Source organism: Podarcis erhardii (assembly GCF_964252035.2).
Source record: "Podarcis erhardii genome assembly, chromosome: Z".
NCBI classification, from domain to species: Eukaryota; Metazoa; Chordata; class Lepidosauria; order Squamata; family Lacertidae; genus Podarcis; species Podarcis erhardii.
Genome location: NC_138504.1, coordinates 38,373,530 through 38,390,442, shown reverse-complemented (window position 1 = coordinate 38,390,442; position 16,913 = coordinate 38,373,530). Strand labels below are relative to the sequence as shown.

The window sequence follows — 16,913 nt, the reverse complement described above, 5'->3', positions numbered from 1 at the left end:
ACCTCTGTGTGTGTCTCTGGGAGTGACTGGCCTTGAAAAGCAAGTAATAAAAAAGCAGAAGAAATAAGGCAGACACAAACTCTGTGTCTGAGGCAACTTTCAACACAAAGCTCAGCTTGGCATACGCTTATGGGACTGGCTCCCACCACCCACACTCTGCAGGATCTAGGAGGCATAACCACCACCCCAAGGATGGGAAGACGCCTCATTCTTATTAGTCTTTGCCAAAAGCTATATAATGAAGGTGCCAGGTACATCTCTGTGGGAAGGCTGCCACAGAGAATACCCTCTTGCAGGCCAAAACTAAGGGAGTAATCTCTGTTGATTTAATCACCCGAGAGGGTCTGTATGGAAGAAGGCGGCCTTTTAGGTATTTGGGGCCTGAGTCATTTAGGGCTTTAAACACTAACCTACATACCTTGAATTGGGCCTGGAAATGAACTAGCAACCAGTGCAGCTGGTTTTAAAGCCCTTTTAAAACAAGGGTTATATGAGATCTAAACCAAGACAGGCAGAACTTTGGTAGCTACTGATCATACAGCCAGCGGGCCTCTCAACAGAAAAATTAGAAGTTTCTTTACACTAGGTCAGAGCATGCCTCCACCTGCCACAGCCCAGTAGTGTCTACTCTGACTCTGCCAAGCAAAGAGGGGACTTTGTTATTATTTGCTCCTTATCTTATATGCTTTACTGCTCGATACTGTGTTAGCTGGCAGTTTGGCCATGTATGTTGATGACCTGTCAGCTATCCTTACACTTTCTTGGATGCAGACTTCCAGCTTTCCATCCTGCACCACGTAGATGCTGTTGTCCAGCTGCCCCGGGCGGAAGATGTACTCCCCTTCGTGCAGCTGGACAAAAACCATATGCTTGCAGAGCTCCAGGAAGAGAGGCTTCTCAAAGTGGCCAAGGACCCTGCAGGGAAAAAGATGAGAAGGAGCTTGCGCACCAGACATCCTGCTCCTGGCCTAAAACAGCAATGAGTCCATAGAGGGGGAAACTCACTGCTACAGGAGGTTGCCGCAGCTGCTACTTTGAAAGTACAGGTGGTGACCATTTTGCATGTGTTTTGATTGGCGAGTGACGGCCAATGTGTGCACTATTTTTAACCCCCAGAAGGGGGCAGGGACAGTACAGGGCAGGGAAGGGTGGGGTGGGGCAAGCTTGCACATGCTTTGCCAACATGTGTGATGACCCAAATCGCAACCCCTGTGCAAACAGAGAGTTGCCTGTAACAGGGGCAACAGCAGAAGGATTCACTGGCAGACTCTATTAGTCTAAGTTAGAGAGCAACCCAAACCCTATTTTTAGAAGGAGAAAACCAAATGCAAGGGGTTAAGATGCAGACATTGCTGCCACTGTGCCTCACTAATGAACTTCTTAGAGGGGCTGGCCTGCTCATTGCTAGTAAGCATGGCAAGCTGGTTATATGGTCCCGGTGTGTCAATCCTTATTCTCCTCAAACTGAGGACATGTCAAATCCAATATTTCTGCAAACTCTTTAATGGTAGGGAAGTTGCTTCTCTTCAGCCCCCACCAGCCCAGTTCTCTCATCACGTTTGCCCTTACCTGACATTTTTAAGCATGTAAAGGACTTCGGAGGGCAAGTGGGAATTCTTCACGTCAAACTCCGTTAAATCTGCCTCGAGCAGAGAGGGTGGAGGCTCCTTCGGCTGCAGGGTGGGGGACTCCTTCTTGAACCGCAGGATCCTATAGGGAATAAAGCAGAACTGGTTCACCTCACAACAAGGCCATCGGGGGAAAGAGGTCCCTGTTGAGGTCCTTTCATTTTCTTCCTCCCCATTTAAACTCACACAACCCACAGGTCCCTGCATCCCCCAATACCTCTTAGCCAAGGACAATACTTTGGCCCTCTTCCGCATCCGCTGCCGAGGGACAGTGTTTCCAACCAGAGAGTTTGGTAGAGTTGTAACCTGGAGAGGAAGAAAGGTTTCCTGAAGGAAAGAGATCTCAACCCACAGAGGAACATACAGGAAAAAGGCAACCAAGCTGGGATTTTAGCACGGGTTCTATTCAGTGTTAGTTTCAATAAATCTACCCTAAGTAGGTCTAACTAAGATCCATTCATTTTAATGTGTCTACCACAAGTAGAACTTAATTGGAGTCAACCCCAAGGCATTAGAGCCTCTGCTTGTCCCTGGTACAACTAAAGGACTGAAACAATGGTGGTAAGCAAAAAACAGAAAACAGGACATTTCCTTGATCTAAAGTTCCAGACAGAGAAATGCATGCAACTCAATTCTACTCAGAGTAGACTCACTAAAAGGAATGGACCTAACTGAGATATGCAAAACCTGGTCTAAGTTATAACAGAAAGAGGAAAAAGGAGATGGCAGAAAACTGCAGAAAGAAGAGATGGTGGAGCAAACTGGAAGAATGAACATAGGAAGGTGCCAGACTACCGGTAGAGCTTGCTCAGTATTGTCTATACTGACTTGGCAACAACTCCCCAGGGTTTGGGGCAGGAAGTCTTATCCAAATCCTAGCTGGAGATGCCGCTAAGGATTGAACTGGGGCCTCATGCATGCAAGGTAGATGCTCTACCACTGTGGTACAGCCCTTCTTCAAAGAATGAGAAGCCCAGCGACGGAATGGTAAAAGTTTTATAGCTGTGATAATTCAAGAAATAACTCCCTGGTGAATGCTGTGGCTGCTGGGAGTTGTAATCCAAAACCTCTGGAGAGTACCAGGCTGACCAAGGTTGATTAAGGCATTATATTTGCAGTGTGTTTGATTTTGACATGTTCCTCCCAATGCTCTCTATCCATGGCTTTGGAGGCATAACTGAGTTTCCAGTATTAGAGGACATTTCTCCTTCATGTGTATTATTGATAGATGATATTTCAGCAGCATGTTGGCAAACCGTTACCTGCGAAGGGGGTCCTTTCACAACCAAGGGCATCTGCTTGGAACTGCAACAATGGCAATATATTGAGCACCATCTATTGGAGTGCCATGTGTACTGCAAATGAAAGCAGGCTGCCATGGCAGATCTACTAACCTATTTTCCCAGGCTCATTCTGCCCTAATAAAAAAAGATCTACCAATAGAAACACTGATGTGGATTTCAGAAGCGCTTCATGGTTGACTGCTGAGCTCCCAGATTTAACAACTTGGGGGATTTAGTAGTTGAAGCAGCCATCATTCCCTCTAGCTGCCAATTTGAGTTCCATCACATTCTGCATTCAGAGGGCCTGGGAACTCATGGGAATCCCAGGGATACATGTCTGTGCACGATCCTCCTGTATTCTCCCCTGTGCCACTGTATGTGTGCAATCAGATTAATAATGTTGCTGGTTACTTAGCAACTACAAACTCCCTCCCCTTCATAATTCTAAGAGTTCTCTGTGATGCTTTCCCTAGTTAAGTTACAAGGGCTGAACATAAACTCAGAAGACTCTCCCCACCCTCCTTTCAGAGGTGTCCTACAGAAAAGCACTTTACAGGGCTGGGTGCTAGACTGTTTGCAGAAGTATTATAGCAGAGTCAATGGAAAGCAAAGTGCAATTCACCAGGACAGCACACAGACACAAAGCATTTTTTTACCTCTAGAAGAGATATGGGGCAGGGACAGAAACATGCATGATGAACCCAGCCAAGGCCAGCCCCATGTCAAGACAAGAGCATCATCAGTCTGAGCTTGCTGTTAGCCTCCAGCTGGTCACCAGCAACCTTACCTTGCGCATGATCTTGCGGCCGTAGAACATGACTTTGTCTCTCTTACGGAACCTGTACTGAGGCACATGTGGCTGAGGTTGCTCTGAAAGAGAGAAGGCTCATCATCCTGTAGTCCCTTTGTGAAGAGTGAGAGCCTAAAACACACAAGCACAGCTTGCCCACTTACCCATGTACAGCTAAGCCACTGCCCTTGATGGAGAGAAATGTCAGGCCAATACACTCTAACCCCTCCCCCTGGGGCAGAATGTTGGGAGGCCCATTTATGTTTTGAGATGTTTGTAGGCTCCAACATTGGGGGGGGGGCTTCTGACAAGATGCCCTCAATAGACATCCTCCTCACCACTGTCATTACCGCCTATTTGCTTGCTTATTTCCTCTGGACCCAATCCATAAAACTGCCGAGATGGAGAGACCAAGGCACATGGAGGGTGCTGTTTCCTCGCTCTTCTCACCACCTACATGCTCAGAAAAGGGCAGGTAAACAGGTGCCATCAGCAAAGCAAAGAGGCAGGAGGACCAGCATGGAGGAGTCATGAGCCAAGCTCCAGGTGCCCAATGAGGCCAGACCCCACCACCATGTTTCCAGAGTTTATGATGAAAGCTCACTTCCAGGGCATGCTCCTAATAGGATGGTTTCTAATGCTACCACCAGAGGTATGAACCCCAAATCCCAGCAGCCCCAGCCAGGATGGCTAAAGGTCAGGGATGATGGGAGTTGTAGTTCAACAACATCTGGAGGGCTACAAGTTCCCCACCCCTATTTTTTATATTAAAGGGAGAGTAGATAAGAAGACAAGAAAGTAAGAAGTGGTTTGCTGTTTGCTTTTTTATGTTACCCCTATAGTAAGAATTCACAGCATGTTTTTGTTAGCTGCACATCTTGAATAGATAAAAAGCACTGGAGGGGAACACTGAAACCTCCTCTGGCCTGAAGAGAAGCTGGACTCAATCCCACACTTACTCAACAAGTGGGTGGTGGAGCTCCGTGCTTTATTGACATGCTCTTTTGAGCATTAATATGGGATCACACTGCACACGAACCCCCCAAATTCTATGACAGCACGTCAGCTCTCAACCAAAGTGATCCAACTTACTTGATTGCTTCACCTTCCTGTAAACAAAATACACAACGATCCCAATGAGCAGCAGGGCAACTGTTGCACCAATGATTATTCCAGTTAACTGTGGGAAGAAGAGACAAGGGGAGTCTTAGGCATTGACATTCTTCTCCACCTAAGCCCTTTCCTCAAGCCGTACTAGGAACACGTTTCTGGGGAGGAAAACATCTGTTGCAGCTGGCAAAGTCAACCAAACAACTAATTATTATTTGTTCCATTTATTTAAAGTTTGATTTCTAAACCATCCTTCATCAAGAGAGGTGCCAGGGTCATTTACACATCTGTCTTTCTAAAACATGGTGGATAACATTTTTCATCCAGAGGGTTGCATTCCCTATTGGGCAACCTTCTGGGGATCAAATGCCAGTGACATGCGACACTTAGGCCATTATTGGATACAACCCTATATTTACTGTTTTGTCATCTTGAGTTTTGCGGTTCCCCTCTAAATACCATTTCATAACTGTCAGAATTGACTGTGCTGTTGTGCTTTTGTGAGTGTGACAAGTTTCAGCCATCCTCTTCAGCCTTGAAACTGGAGGGCAGGGCAGGGATGTTGGTTTACTCAGGACAGGAAAAAAGAAGCACTCCTTCACACAGTGTGAAATTATGGCCTTCATAACCACAGGTTGCCAATTTGAGATAGCTTTAAGAGGGGACAGAGAATTTTTCTCTCCTCTCATAACACTATAACTCGTGGACATCCAATAAAGATGAATGTTAGGACATTCTGGGCAGATACAAGAAAGTACTTCTTTGTGCAATGTATAATTAAACTATGAAGTGTGCTCCTGCTGGAGGCAGCAAAGGCCACAAACTTGGATGGCTTTAAAAAAGGCTTGGACAAATTCATGGAGGATAATTCTATCAATGGCTACTAGCCATAGTGGGTATGTTCTGCCTCCACGGTAAGAGGCAGTATGCTTCTGAACACTGAAAAGCAGAAGGTGAGATTGCTCTTTTCCTCAGGTCCTGCTTGTGGGATTTCCCACAGGCATCTGGCTGGCCACTGGAAGAACAGGATGTTGGACTAGACAGACCAATGGCCTATTCTGGCTGCAGACTCATGTAATGTTCTTAAGATTAGACATATTTAGCCAAGATGGTTGTGTGTCACCACCATGATCAGAAGCAGTATGCCTCTAAATATTTATGATTGGGGTACACTGCAGCAGGAGGGCACTGCTACCCATATGCTGCTTGTGGGCTTCCCACAGGCATCTGAACACCATGAGAATAGAAGAATCCTGACCTAATGGGCCTTTGGTCTGATCCAGCAATTTTCTTAGGTTAGTTCTGAATGTGATTCAGGGAACTGTCCCTGACCCTGTGCTACATTTTGAAAGCCCCAGCTTGAAGGCCGCACACAAGCCTCCTCTTGGTAGAATGTCATGACTTAAACATTTTGAGTTGGCCACCAAGCCCAGTTACAATGTGGGCCACAAAAAAAAGAGTAAGTTATAACACTCCTCAGCTTTCCCACAAAAGAACTTCTGATTAGGTTACCATAGTAAAGGCTGGTCCATTAGAGCAAATGAGGCACAGCCTCATGAACCTCAGTCTGCCCAGACAGCCCTCATGTGTCCTGCCTTCTTACTTACAACCAGTCCAGGGGATGGGACTGCCTGTCAGCTCTCTCATCCTCCTAAGTCTCACTGTTGCCCTTTTAGAACCAATTCAGGAGGAGAAGGACAAAACTAGAATTGGCTGGTTCTGTGTCTCATTGGCTCTGGCTCCACCTACTATTGGGCTCCTTGCCTTCTGCTCTACCAGTTCCAATGGGACCACCCACCACTACACCACTGAGGAGACACAAAAGCAACATAGCTACCTTAATACGTAAGATGGCATGAAAAATGGGGAGTGCAAGACACTGCATAAAAGAAATCTGAAGCCAGATCAAGACCCATTTAAGCTTTTTGGTGCCTTTCAGAAGCATCCAAATTAAACAAACACACAGGCTCAAACGTTACCATAGTAGTCTGCATTCGATCTTGTACGAACTGAAGAACTTGTGTTCTTAGGTCTAAACTTGAGGAGTTGACCTAAAGGACAAGAACACCAAGGGTATAACACAGATTGAAGGCAACAGCTCCCCATCCCCCAGAGATGTCTCTAAATGAGAGTTTACAAAGCACATGTTGGCTGAGCTCTCTAGTTAAAGAGAACTAGAGCCATTCCCTGAGAGTAAAAGAATCCAAGTAGTTGGAAAATCAGACCCTGTGCTAATGCTTTCATAGTTGCTTTAATGTTGTGTTAGGGAGGGAGAGAAGGGAACCATCTGCCTTAAATGATGTTGTCCCCCTCTCATGCTGGAGCCAGGATGGGAAAAAAAATGATGGCTGGTACTCAGCTGTCTTAGAGTTTAGAACAGTCACTGTGGTATTATTATTATGCTATGATCTATACCAAGGATGCCTCATCAAAAATGAAGTGATTGGATTCTGGAACAAGGAGGTCAGCGAGTTTAAGATGTTCTCTCCTTCCCTTCCAGCATGGAGACCTGGGACAAGGTCTAGATAGCTATTTTGGACCCACCCAAAGACTTGGTACAAATTATACCCTCAATGTGTATAGTACTAAACACAGAGTGGATAGCTTCAAGTTGTTCATCTAAAAGATGGCAAACAGCAGGTGGGGGGTGGGAGAAAAGCCTCAAGATTTTATATATCAGGATGTTTATTTAGAAACCAAATATTCCTCAAACAGTAACTTGGATCTAAAAGATAACACTCAGAAAACACACTCACACCATTAGGTTCATTCATTTGTATGTTTTATTATCATACAATATCACCTCTGTGCATAGCACTTTATTAAATGTGAGGTATCAGGTCCCTGCCCTAAAGGGCTTACAAATCTGTAAAGTCACACAAAGAAGACAACAGAGGCAAGGGGGGAGGGGAAAATGGAAGCAGCGTTGAACCAGGGAAGAATAGGCAATTATTCCAGTTACATGTATACGAGGGAAGAATAAGCAAATATTGAAGTTACATGCACTTAGGTTTAGCAAGCATAAGACATAGTATTTACTAGTAGGTAAATACCAAATTATTCACAGAAGAAGTGGGTTTTGAGGAGGAATATGAAAAAGGTAAGAGATTGGCCAGTCAGAGGCATTCTCAAAGACAATTCCAAAGAGCACTAAAGGGGCAAGTACAGTTTTTTGAGTAACATGAGTAAGCAAACCATCAGTAAGCAAAGTTATGAGTTCCACTTTCTTGGATGGCAAGACATTCTGGCCATCACACCAAGACAGTTAGAAAGCAAACTTCAGTTTTAGGTTCATATGTGATACACATCAGAAGCAGGTACATACAGCATAGGGGGAGCATTTTCAGTGTAAACAAAAGTAGTCCCTAACAGATGAAACATTGGACATTTGACATATTAAAATACAAGACCAAAAAGATTAGGACCATCTGAAAGGTGGGTGGAAGCAAGAGGGGAACAAGAACCAAAATAGGGGTATCAACAGTGGAACCAATAAGCAAGGGATGGCGAAGCTGTGGCCCTCCAATTATGTTGGGCCTATTGCCCACATCATCCCTGACCACTGGCCATACTGATAGGGGCTAGTGGGAGTTAAGAGTTTAACAACATCTGGAGAACCACAGGTTCCCTATCCCTGCTCTAAGACACCTAGACAGCAGAAATGCCTCTGGACAGTATTCAAATGTGAGAATGGAAGACAGGGGTTACTCTCTATGCTCTCACAATGGTGAATGGGCAGCCAAGTGTGGGTGCCTCAGGATAAGTGATATAATTGCAAATGAATTGGTATATTAAGCAGTGTTATAGAAATAAACAACAACTCCCTGGGAAGTGACAACTTTCTGGCTGTATGAGATCCAAATTTCAACTAGAACACCAACTAGAACACCAGCTTTCTTCTAACAGAGACCATACAAATGCCTTCAATGACGTTCACAAGCAAGGATTGAATGCAATATTCTCCCCAGGATAAAGTACTCACATTAGACCACTATGAAACATGGACGTTTATTTAGCAATCATGGTTAATGGCAGCTGATAGAGCCACCCTTTAAGGACCTAAGAGAATCGTGAATCAGATCTAAAGTCCACAGAGACATGAAAAGCTTCCTTACACCAGGTCAGGCCATCTGTCCACCCAGCTCAGTAGTGCCTACACCAAGTGGCAACAGATCTCTGGGGTTTCAGACCAAAGGCTTTCTCAGCCTAACTAGAAATTCCAAGGATTGAACCTAAGACCTTCTGCATACAAACAACAAGGTTGTAACTAGCCACTCAGAGTGAACCCACTGAAATCAATATTAGTCATGCCCATCAATTTCAATGAACCTATTCTGAACAGAAGCAATATTGGATATAACACACATTCTATAGCACTAAGTTAGGGCGCTTGTCTCCAGGAAAATCTTAAAGGAGGACCTGATGGCAACTTCCTTTCCTGCTTCTCTTCAATAACTTGCATTAAGTAGCACACAGCCTCTGAATTTGAAAACTGTATACAATAGTATAGTAAGCCTGCAACTTACATAAGAGTTCGTTCCAGTGATCTCACCTAAAGCCAAAATTGTATACTGTTTTGGGTTCAATGGCAGGTGGGATTGCCAAAGTCATTTTTCGTGGAACCCCATGCCCTTTTCAAAAAAATTTTTTGCCACATATGTAAAGCTGAGACTGCCTGGTTGGCATTGATCCATGGCAGGGCCCTTCTCTGTGGCAGTTCCCCATTTGTGGAATGCCCTCTGTGGTGAGGTGCATCTGTCTCCCTTGTACCTAACTTTCAGGAGGAGTTTAAAATATGTGCAAAAATGCCTATGGCTGAGTGATACTATGCCTGAATGATGTTATTCATAGCAACCCAAACATAACTAGTTCAGAGAGTGTTTTTAACTGTTTTTAGAATGTTTAATTGCTTATATAATAGACTGATGTGTCTGTCACTGTGGACTCCTTGAAAGGAAGGGAATGATACTGTATCTGCCTTTTAACATCATGGTTTTCAATTATCTTTTCAATGCTTTTAAACAGTCATTTTAAATGTTTTACAGGTAATAAGATTGTTTTACTACAAACAAATATTGTGAAATAAGCAGGATATAAATGGAACAACAACAACGTAACTTCCCTCACCTTTCAGCCAACAAACACATGCACACTTTATCCCCACAACAACCCTGTGAGGTAGGCTAAAAGAGAACGACTGGCCAAAGGAAACCCAATTGAGCGGCTACTGCTGAGTGAGGATTTGAACGTAGATTTTCCCCGGTCCAACGCTCCTACATAACAACCACCAAAACCTCGACGACGGCTGCCCCCCTCCGCTCTCTCAAGGGAGCCCTTTAAAGCCGTGCGGGTGCGGGGGGGCGGGCGAGAAAGCCTGGGAAGGGAAACGAAGCGCGTACAAGGGCGCCGCGCTGAGGGAGGAGGCCACGTACCTGCGGAGGGGAGGAGCAGATGTCATCGCTCTCCATGGCGGGTCTCCACAGGCAGCCAAAGCAGCCTCCGGGGAGGGGAGAATGGAAAGGTGGGGGGTAAAAGGGGAGGAGGCGCTAACGGTTCTTTTCCCCGAGGAGAGAGCCCTGCGGGCGGGGGCGGTGTCAAGGGGCAAAGTTCACAGCGGAGTTCAAGTGGGGTTACTTCCGTTTGGGGGTTTTAACGTCATTTCCGTCCAGAAAGTTTCGTACTACACTAGTTACCTTTCCCAAGCTTGTGCGCTCTCTGACATTTTTTGGACTACATTTCCCATCAGCCCAAGTAGAGCAGTCACGTTAGCCAATCAAAATGGCGATCATCCTTAAGGTTCAGTTACAGATAGGTAGCCGTGTTGGTCTGCCATGGTCAAAACAAAATAAAAAAATTCCTTCCAGTAGCACCTTAAAGACCAACTGAGTTAGTTCTAGGTATGAGCTTTCGTGTGCATGCACACTTCTTCAGATCCTTAAGGTTGTAATCCTTGTGCGTCCCCTCCTTCCTAGAAACCTCCAGGCCGAGACCCTTTTAAGTAAATGTTGACTCTGATTGGTCCCGAGCCTCCCCTCCAATAATCTGTCAGAGAATTGGACCTCCCCTCCGATCCCCTAATTGGTGAAATGAAAATATGGAAGACAGCGATTGGCTATGCGCTTATTAGCCAATGAGAACGAGCGGCATTGATGTGTGCCTGAGAGAAGGGGGAGTAGTGCTGTGAGGGAAAGTAGGCAAGAGATCAACGAGGCTCAGGTACTTTCATTTCTCCTTTGCAAGCACCTGCCTATCTATCCATGGGGCTGTTGAGCGAAGTGACGCGGGGCCTGGTGCGCGGCGCAGACCGCACGGCCGCCTGGACGAGCAAGCGCGGCCCGCGCACTTTCTACAAGAGCCGCGGCGCGCACCCCTTGGGCTACCTAACATGCAACCGGAAGTTTAAGCTGGTGCCGGAGAAGGTGCCGCGCCTGGTGGTGCCGGACCTGAGCGGCTTCAAGCTGAAGCCTTACGTTTCCTACCGGGCCCCCGCCGGCAGCGAGCAACCCCTCACGGCCCGCGCCCTCTTCCAGCAGACGGTCGCCTCCAAGATCGAGAAGGACGTCAAGGCCGGTACCTTCAGTCTGCAGCAGCTGGAGAAGTACGGCTTCGAGCCGACCCAGGAAGGCAAACTCTTTCAGCTCTTCCCCAAGAACTTCGTGCGCTAGGACGGCGTTGCAAGTGGAAGGAAAGCTGGTGAGAAGGGGGGGGGGGACTTCCACACATTTATTAAGCAACAAAATGTTTAAGAAAAGTTAAAAAAAAACAACACTTGAAGTATTCACTCTTCGCAAAACATTTCAGCTCTTAAAAGGAGCAAGACACCAAAGGATTGGAACTAAGTGGAAACTCTGGGGTATCTTCAAGAAGTTCCTGCTTTCTTTTCATTGATGCTTGAGTCATCTCAGAGGTCTGGACGAGCAAGCAAGGAATGTAGAAAGCCAGAAGAGCACCGCAGTTTTGCCAGCTGCTGTGTTGGAAAACTATAAGGGATACATCACACACATACCAAATCTTGTGGACACAGTCATGCAAGCAGAGCAGGAAGAATTTATGCAAGCCCCAAGTGTTGGTGGTTTTCGTTTTCGTTGTTTTTGGAAATGCTACTCAGCGGAACAATTTTACTGGATTGTTTGGAAGTTGACATGTATAGCTTGTGAATCTAGGCCTCCTATCATGGATAGATATTAAAGAGACTGAGGAAGCAGGCAGCAAACACTGGTCATCTTTTTGTTTAAATAAAGTGTTTATAAAATGTGGAGGCTCATTCTCTTTCTCTGCACAAAATGGCTGTATAGGCTCTAAACATTTGTTTTGCTACATAGCAGACAATAAACTTTCAACTAGGTAAGCTGCCTATTCAGGAAAGCCCTTCAAGGTATGTCTTCCTGACCACTGAATTGATTGAGTGACACAATCTACTTAACAATGGGATAATCCTGCTCTAGAAGCAGTGTTCCTGAAAATAATTCTTGGGAGTCCATTATTATTGTTATGGGAGGACTTATTTTTAATGTGGAAGCATTGGCCTCACCAAATATAATTTATTATCATTTACAGTTAAAATACCAGCGCTATCTTATAGTAAGTGGACTGTTGAATGTAAATTAGAATTAAGGGGAGAACTGCAAAAAAACTATTCATTTTTAAAATACAGTGGTGCCCCGCAAGACGAACGCCTCGCAAGACGGAAAACCCACTAGACGAAAGGGTTTTCCGTTTTGGAGGCGCTTCGCAAAACGAATTTCCCTATGGGCTTGCTTCGCAAGACGAAAATGTCTTGTGAGTTCCTGCGGGGTTTTTTTCCTCCCCCCCCCCTTTTTCTAAGCCGCTAAGTCGCTTATCAGCTGATCCGATAAGCCGCTAATAGCGCTAATCCGCTAAGCCGTCAATGGGCTTGCTTCGCAAGACGAGAAAACCGCTAGACGAAGAGAATCGCGGAACGGATTCTTTTCGTCTTGCGAGGCACCACTGTATGTGGTAACAAAACTGATGCCCACTACAGTTGCAGTAATGCCAGCTACACCATTGGTTCATTGAGCAACGTACAAGTCTCACACTAATAGCAGAATTAAGCCTGGCTTGCTGTGCATTGCTCCATTAGGGAGGAAAGGGCCAGCCTGCTTCTGCGGCAGCAAGGAACTACCGGTAGTTTGCAGGCTAATGCCTCACATGAGACATTGTCTGAAAGCACACAAGACTTTGGTGAGGGCCTGAAGAAGTGGAACTAAGTATGCCACCTTGGGTTTTATAATGGAATAAAGGCAATATGTAAATGCATAAAATAAAAATTACAGCATTAATTTGACTCTGGTTTGCCAGAAGCGGCTTAGTCATGCTGGCTGCATGACCTGGAAGCTGTATGCCAGCTCCCTCGGCCAATAAAGCGAGATGAGCGCCGCAACCCCAGAGTTGTCCACAACTGGACCTAATGGTCATCATGTGGTGTGGCATCATGTGGTGTGGTGGCAAGCAACAATACAAACATATCCCCAACACCCACAGTAACTTAGGTCTTACACCCAAAGACTAAAAAAATGAACAATTGGAAGGTTGTAACCAACAAAAGACATCACTCCTTATTTTAAAAAGATCAAAAATATTTTTTATTTTGTTTACAATACTGATGTGCATATTTATACACAAACACCCTACATTGTAGCGTCTCAAATTACAAGTCTCCTTCAGCATGAATTTATGCAGCATTGAGGAATTTGCAAGGGCCATATCAGGGTTTCAGGCAAGTACCCCACTCTTAGCACTGATTGTTGCTGGTGTTGTTCACTTCTGTGATATGGAAATGCATGAGTAATTTGCATCCCTTTTCCCCTTAGCTTATCTGTTCCCAGTAACATATTCAACCAAACCTGAAGCATAAAGCCAGAGTGATACTTTGCCTTTCCTGTGAGGGGGAGGTAGACAATAGAAGCATGAAACAAGTGCTGCTCTGTATTTTAGCATTTCCCCTCCCTCCTCAAGTTCTTAACTGAGAAGAGTTCTCCATTTAGATGGCTACTGAACAATGAGGCAAGATAAGAGACACACACAGGCTGCCACTTAATTTTCAGCTGGTGTCAAGAGTAAAGTAGCCTGGATGTGTTTACCCCAAGAGGGGCAAAGTAGTATGGAATAGCTTTCCTTGCTGCATAATAGATAGCAGGTCAAGTTTACTTCACTGGAAAAATAGGAGAGAATAGCTGATAGCATAACTTTTATTTGCTTATCCTCAGATCTCCTTGATCACATAGGGAGAGAGACCTTAACTAGGGTTGCGATACATCCAGAATTTCCCGGACATAGACGGTAATTGGCCATCAGAAACAGTGTCCAGGTGGAAATCGCTTAAACGCACGGGAAAATCAGACGTATGGCAACCCAGGTTGGCAGTGTTGTTTTTGGCAATTTCCCTTAAAAGTAGCTCAACAACTGGCCCAAAGAAAGCTCAACAACTTTTCTGTATGGATTCTCACTTTTTGAAATATGGAAACCCTACTTTAACCCCAAACTAAGAGGAACTGCTGTCTGTAGAATATATAGTGGAATAAGAGAACTTCATCAGTGTAATAATCTTATTTCTGCAGCAAGGAATAAAATGGATGGAGAAGGGAGAGAACACATCCCTGAAGTATCTGAGGAGTCTTCAAAGCTCTCAGAGCGATGAAAGACTCCCAGGAATAAAGCTGGAAATCTGATATAGAAGAGGTGATAGGAACTCCATCAGGGCCTTCCTACCAAAAATCTATATCTGTCTTTCAAACCCTAGTACTAAAAAGGCCTGCTACTGAAAAAGGCAGGCATACCATAACTTTAATTAGCACAATGTTCAGGACAAAGTGGCAGTCTGGCTAGCCTCCCATTTCCAAATATGTAGGACATTATCATAAAAAGAACATGTTGCTAAGAGGCTGGTCTCTTTTTTGACTTTGACCAAATCTGTTTCACTGTGTGCTTTGGTTTCTGAACCTTTTTCATCAGTACGTGGTCCCAGCAGGTCAAAGCTACTTTCTTCTTGGATCGGCAAGCCAGGGGTTTGATCCTCTTCCTCCAACACCACATCAAAGGTGGCCGTAGGGGATTCATAAACTATCTTCAGGTTCTGGGCTTTGAGATCCACTCGCCTTGCTTCTTGCTCCATAGGAACTACAGGCATCACTGCAGATAGCTCCAGGGGGTCGCTCAGAGAAACCCTTGACCAATCAGCTCCATAAGCCAAGGAATTATGCAAGATATAAGAGGAAAGAACAGTGCATTCCTCTTTGTTCTCCACTGAGGGACAAGAAAGGAAAGGACAGACACATGTTAGATGACAATTAAGTTGCATAAGTAATCACCATTTCCAACAATAGTAGCCATATTCAGTTTTAAATTTTATTAAATAAGCTTTTACTCCAGTTTACCACAATGCTCTAAAACAGAGGTTGGCAACCTAAGGCCCATGGGCCAGAGACGGCCCATGGCCGGTTCCATGGATCGGTGAGGGGAATCCGTGGGGGTTTTCTCGGGCCCGGGCACCATTTTTCCCCCCACCAACATTTCCCCGCTTTTCCCTCACTGCAGCAGAATCTCCTCCCCCCTCCTCCTCCTTGTATAGCAAATCGCCGGCCAATCACTGCTAAGGTTTGAGGCCCTGGCCAATGAGTGAGCGGCGGCTGCCCATGGCCAAGAGGAGGAAGGGGGCTGGGTTCATCTGGCCAAGAGCATTTCCAGAAGCCCCTCATTGGAGCAAGCTGTTTGCCGCCGCCGCCTTCACTCTGCCAAGCGCGGCTCCTGTGCCTGCCCTTGTGAGTGGTAGAGGGTGGCGGCGGCAGCGGTGGAACGAGCAGCCCAAAAGCAGTCCTTTTGGGCTGCTTGTTCCTCCTCTGAAGCTGACGCCGCCAGCCTCTGCCTCTCGGCAGCACCCTAGGTAGGCAGGGGGACAGAAGGGACTAGGGGAGAGAGAAGTCCCTTCTGTCGTGTGCGCATGCACACGCGCGCACACACACACACTCCAATGCACCAGGAGATTTGTGGTGCGGTGAACCAGCCCACCCTCAGAGAAGCTTGCCGACCCCTGCTCTAAGAGCTTACATTACAAGTCAAGCATTAAATAAAATAGGAAATAATTTATCTCTCAACTACTGTTTTTAGCAGGAATTAAACTTTTCATCTCTTCTTGCTGTTGGGCAAGAGGAACAACTTAATGGCTACTCCATATTATCTTCCACTGATTAAGGAAAAATAAATCATGTTTTTATGAAACTATATTCTGCCCAGTTATCTATTCTCAGGTAGAATGTATAAATGACATCCTCTTTAACCTATTTGCATTTTCCTTTTCAAGCATCTCCAACCAAACAGCATGGATCAACACCAAACCAGCTCCTTGGGAGTATTATTTAAGCATTTGATCTCATCAGCAAGATGAAGTTAGGAGTGTTGGGAGCCGAATAGAATAAGAATGTTTCATATACTCTGGAAATTGTCTTTTGTCTTTCACTCCAGAAGAAGGAACTAAAAACACAGGTATATGGCTTCAGCCAGCCCCTGAGCCTTTCTCACACATCCCAGGTGCCAGCTACCAAGATCAAAGCACTCACCCATACAGCCTTGGCAATTGAGGATTTTGAAGCCATTGTGCATGCAGGCTGCCAGCAGTAAGTGCTCCTGTGTTGGATGCCACTTTAACCTCCAAACTCCACCCTGCACATGGGTGTCCGCCAGTGGCTGCTTCATATTCCGGGTATCCCACAGCATGACATGTTCATCGTAGCTGGAGAAACAAAAACAGTCCTCAGAAAACCATAAGAGGTGGTTTTTCAAGGGTACAATAGAGGACTTCAGATTCCTAACTAACCCTTACTTAACTGTTGCAGGGCTATCAATAAAGACAAAGGCCAAGCTAGAACTAAACCATGCTCTTTTTCAGACACCCAGGGTCCCATCCATATGTTGCCACAGTCTCTAGAACAGACATGCACAAACAACCATCAGCTCACTCATCTATCGCTAACCCAGACAAATGTACATAACAAGATATATCTCAGGGAAACTCACCTTCCTGTGGCCAGCAGATCCTCCCGGAGAGGATGGCACTGAATACTGCACACTCCCATTGAATGCCTGTCA

General features: G+C 45.5%; 2 protein-coding genes across 7 annotated transcripts in view; one reads left to right on the top strand and one right to left on the bottom strand.

Annotated features, from left to right (window-relative positions):
* PNPLA7 (patatin like domain 7, lysophospholipase) overlaps nucleotides 1-16,913 on the bottom strand; it is a 120,976-nt gene that overhangs the window by 96,523 nt on the left and 7,540 nt on the right. For 4 of the 6 annotated variants that reach the window (XM_081847461.1, XM_081847462.1, XM_081847463.1 and 1 more), the window contains exons 1-7: nucleotides 10,244-10,412; nucleotides 6,791-6,862; nucleotides 4,794-4,881; nucleotides 3,699-3,781; nucleotides 1,846-1,934; nucleotides 1,570-1,710; nucleotides 756-915 (exon numbers count right to left, since the gene is read on the bottom strand). In XM_081847461.1, the coding sequence (XP_081703587.1) occupies nucleotides 756-915; nucleotides 1,570-1,710; nucleotides 1,846-1,934; nucleotides 3,699-3,781; nucleotides 4,794-4,881; nucleotides 6,791-6,862; nucleotides 10,244-10,279 (669 nt within the window). In that variant the 5' untranslated portion in view covers nucleotides 10,280-10,412. Of the gene's footprint in view, nucleotides 1-755; nucleotides 916-1,569; nucleotides 1,711-1,845; nucleotides 1,935-3,698; nucleotides 3,782-4,793; nucleotides 4,882-6,790; nucleotides 6,863-10,243; nucleotides 10,413-16,346; nucleotides 16,558-16,841; nucleotides 16,908-16,913 lie in introns of those variants that run through there. The other 2 variants (XM_081847466.1, XM_081847465.1) reach the window with 2 other exon arrangements.
* On the top strand, nucleotides 10,980-12,067 carry MRPL41 (mitochondrial ribosomal protein L41). Its single transcript, XM_081847817.1, has one exon. The coding sequence runs from the start codon at nucleotides 11,069-11,071 to the stop codon at nucleotides 11,474-11,476; it is 408 nt and encodes a 135-aa protein (XP_081703943.1). The 5' UTR covers nucleotides 10,980-11,068; the 3' UTR covers nucleotides 11,477-12,067.

Bases quoted from the DNA above. Each gene is read 5' to 3' on its own strand.
- MRPL41 (XM_081847817.1), top strand. From the start codon at position 11,069: ATGGGGCTGTTGAGCGAAGTGACGCGGGGCCTGGTGCGCGGCGCAGAC.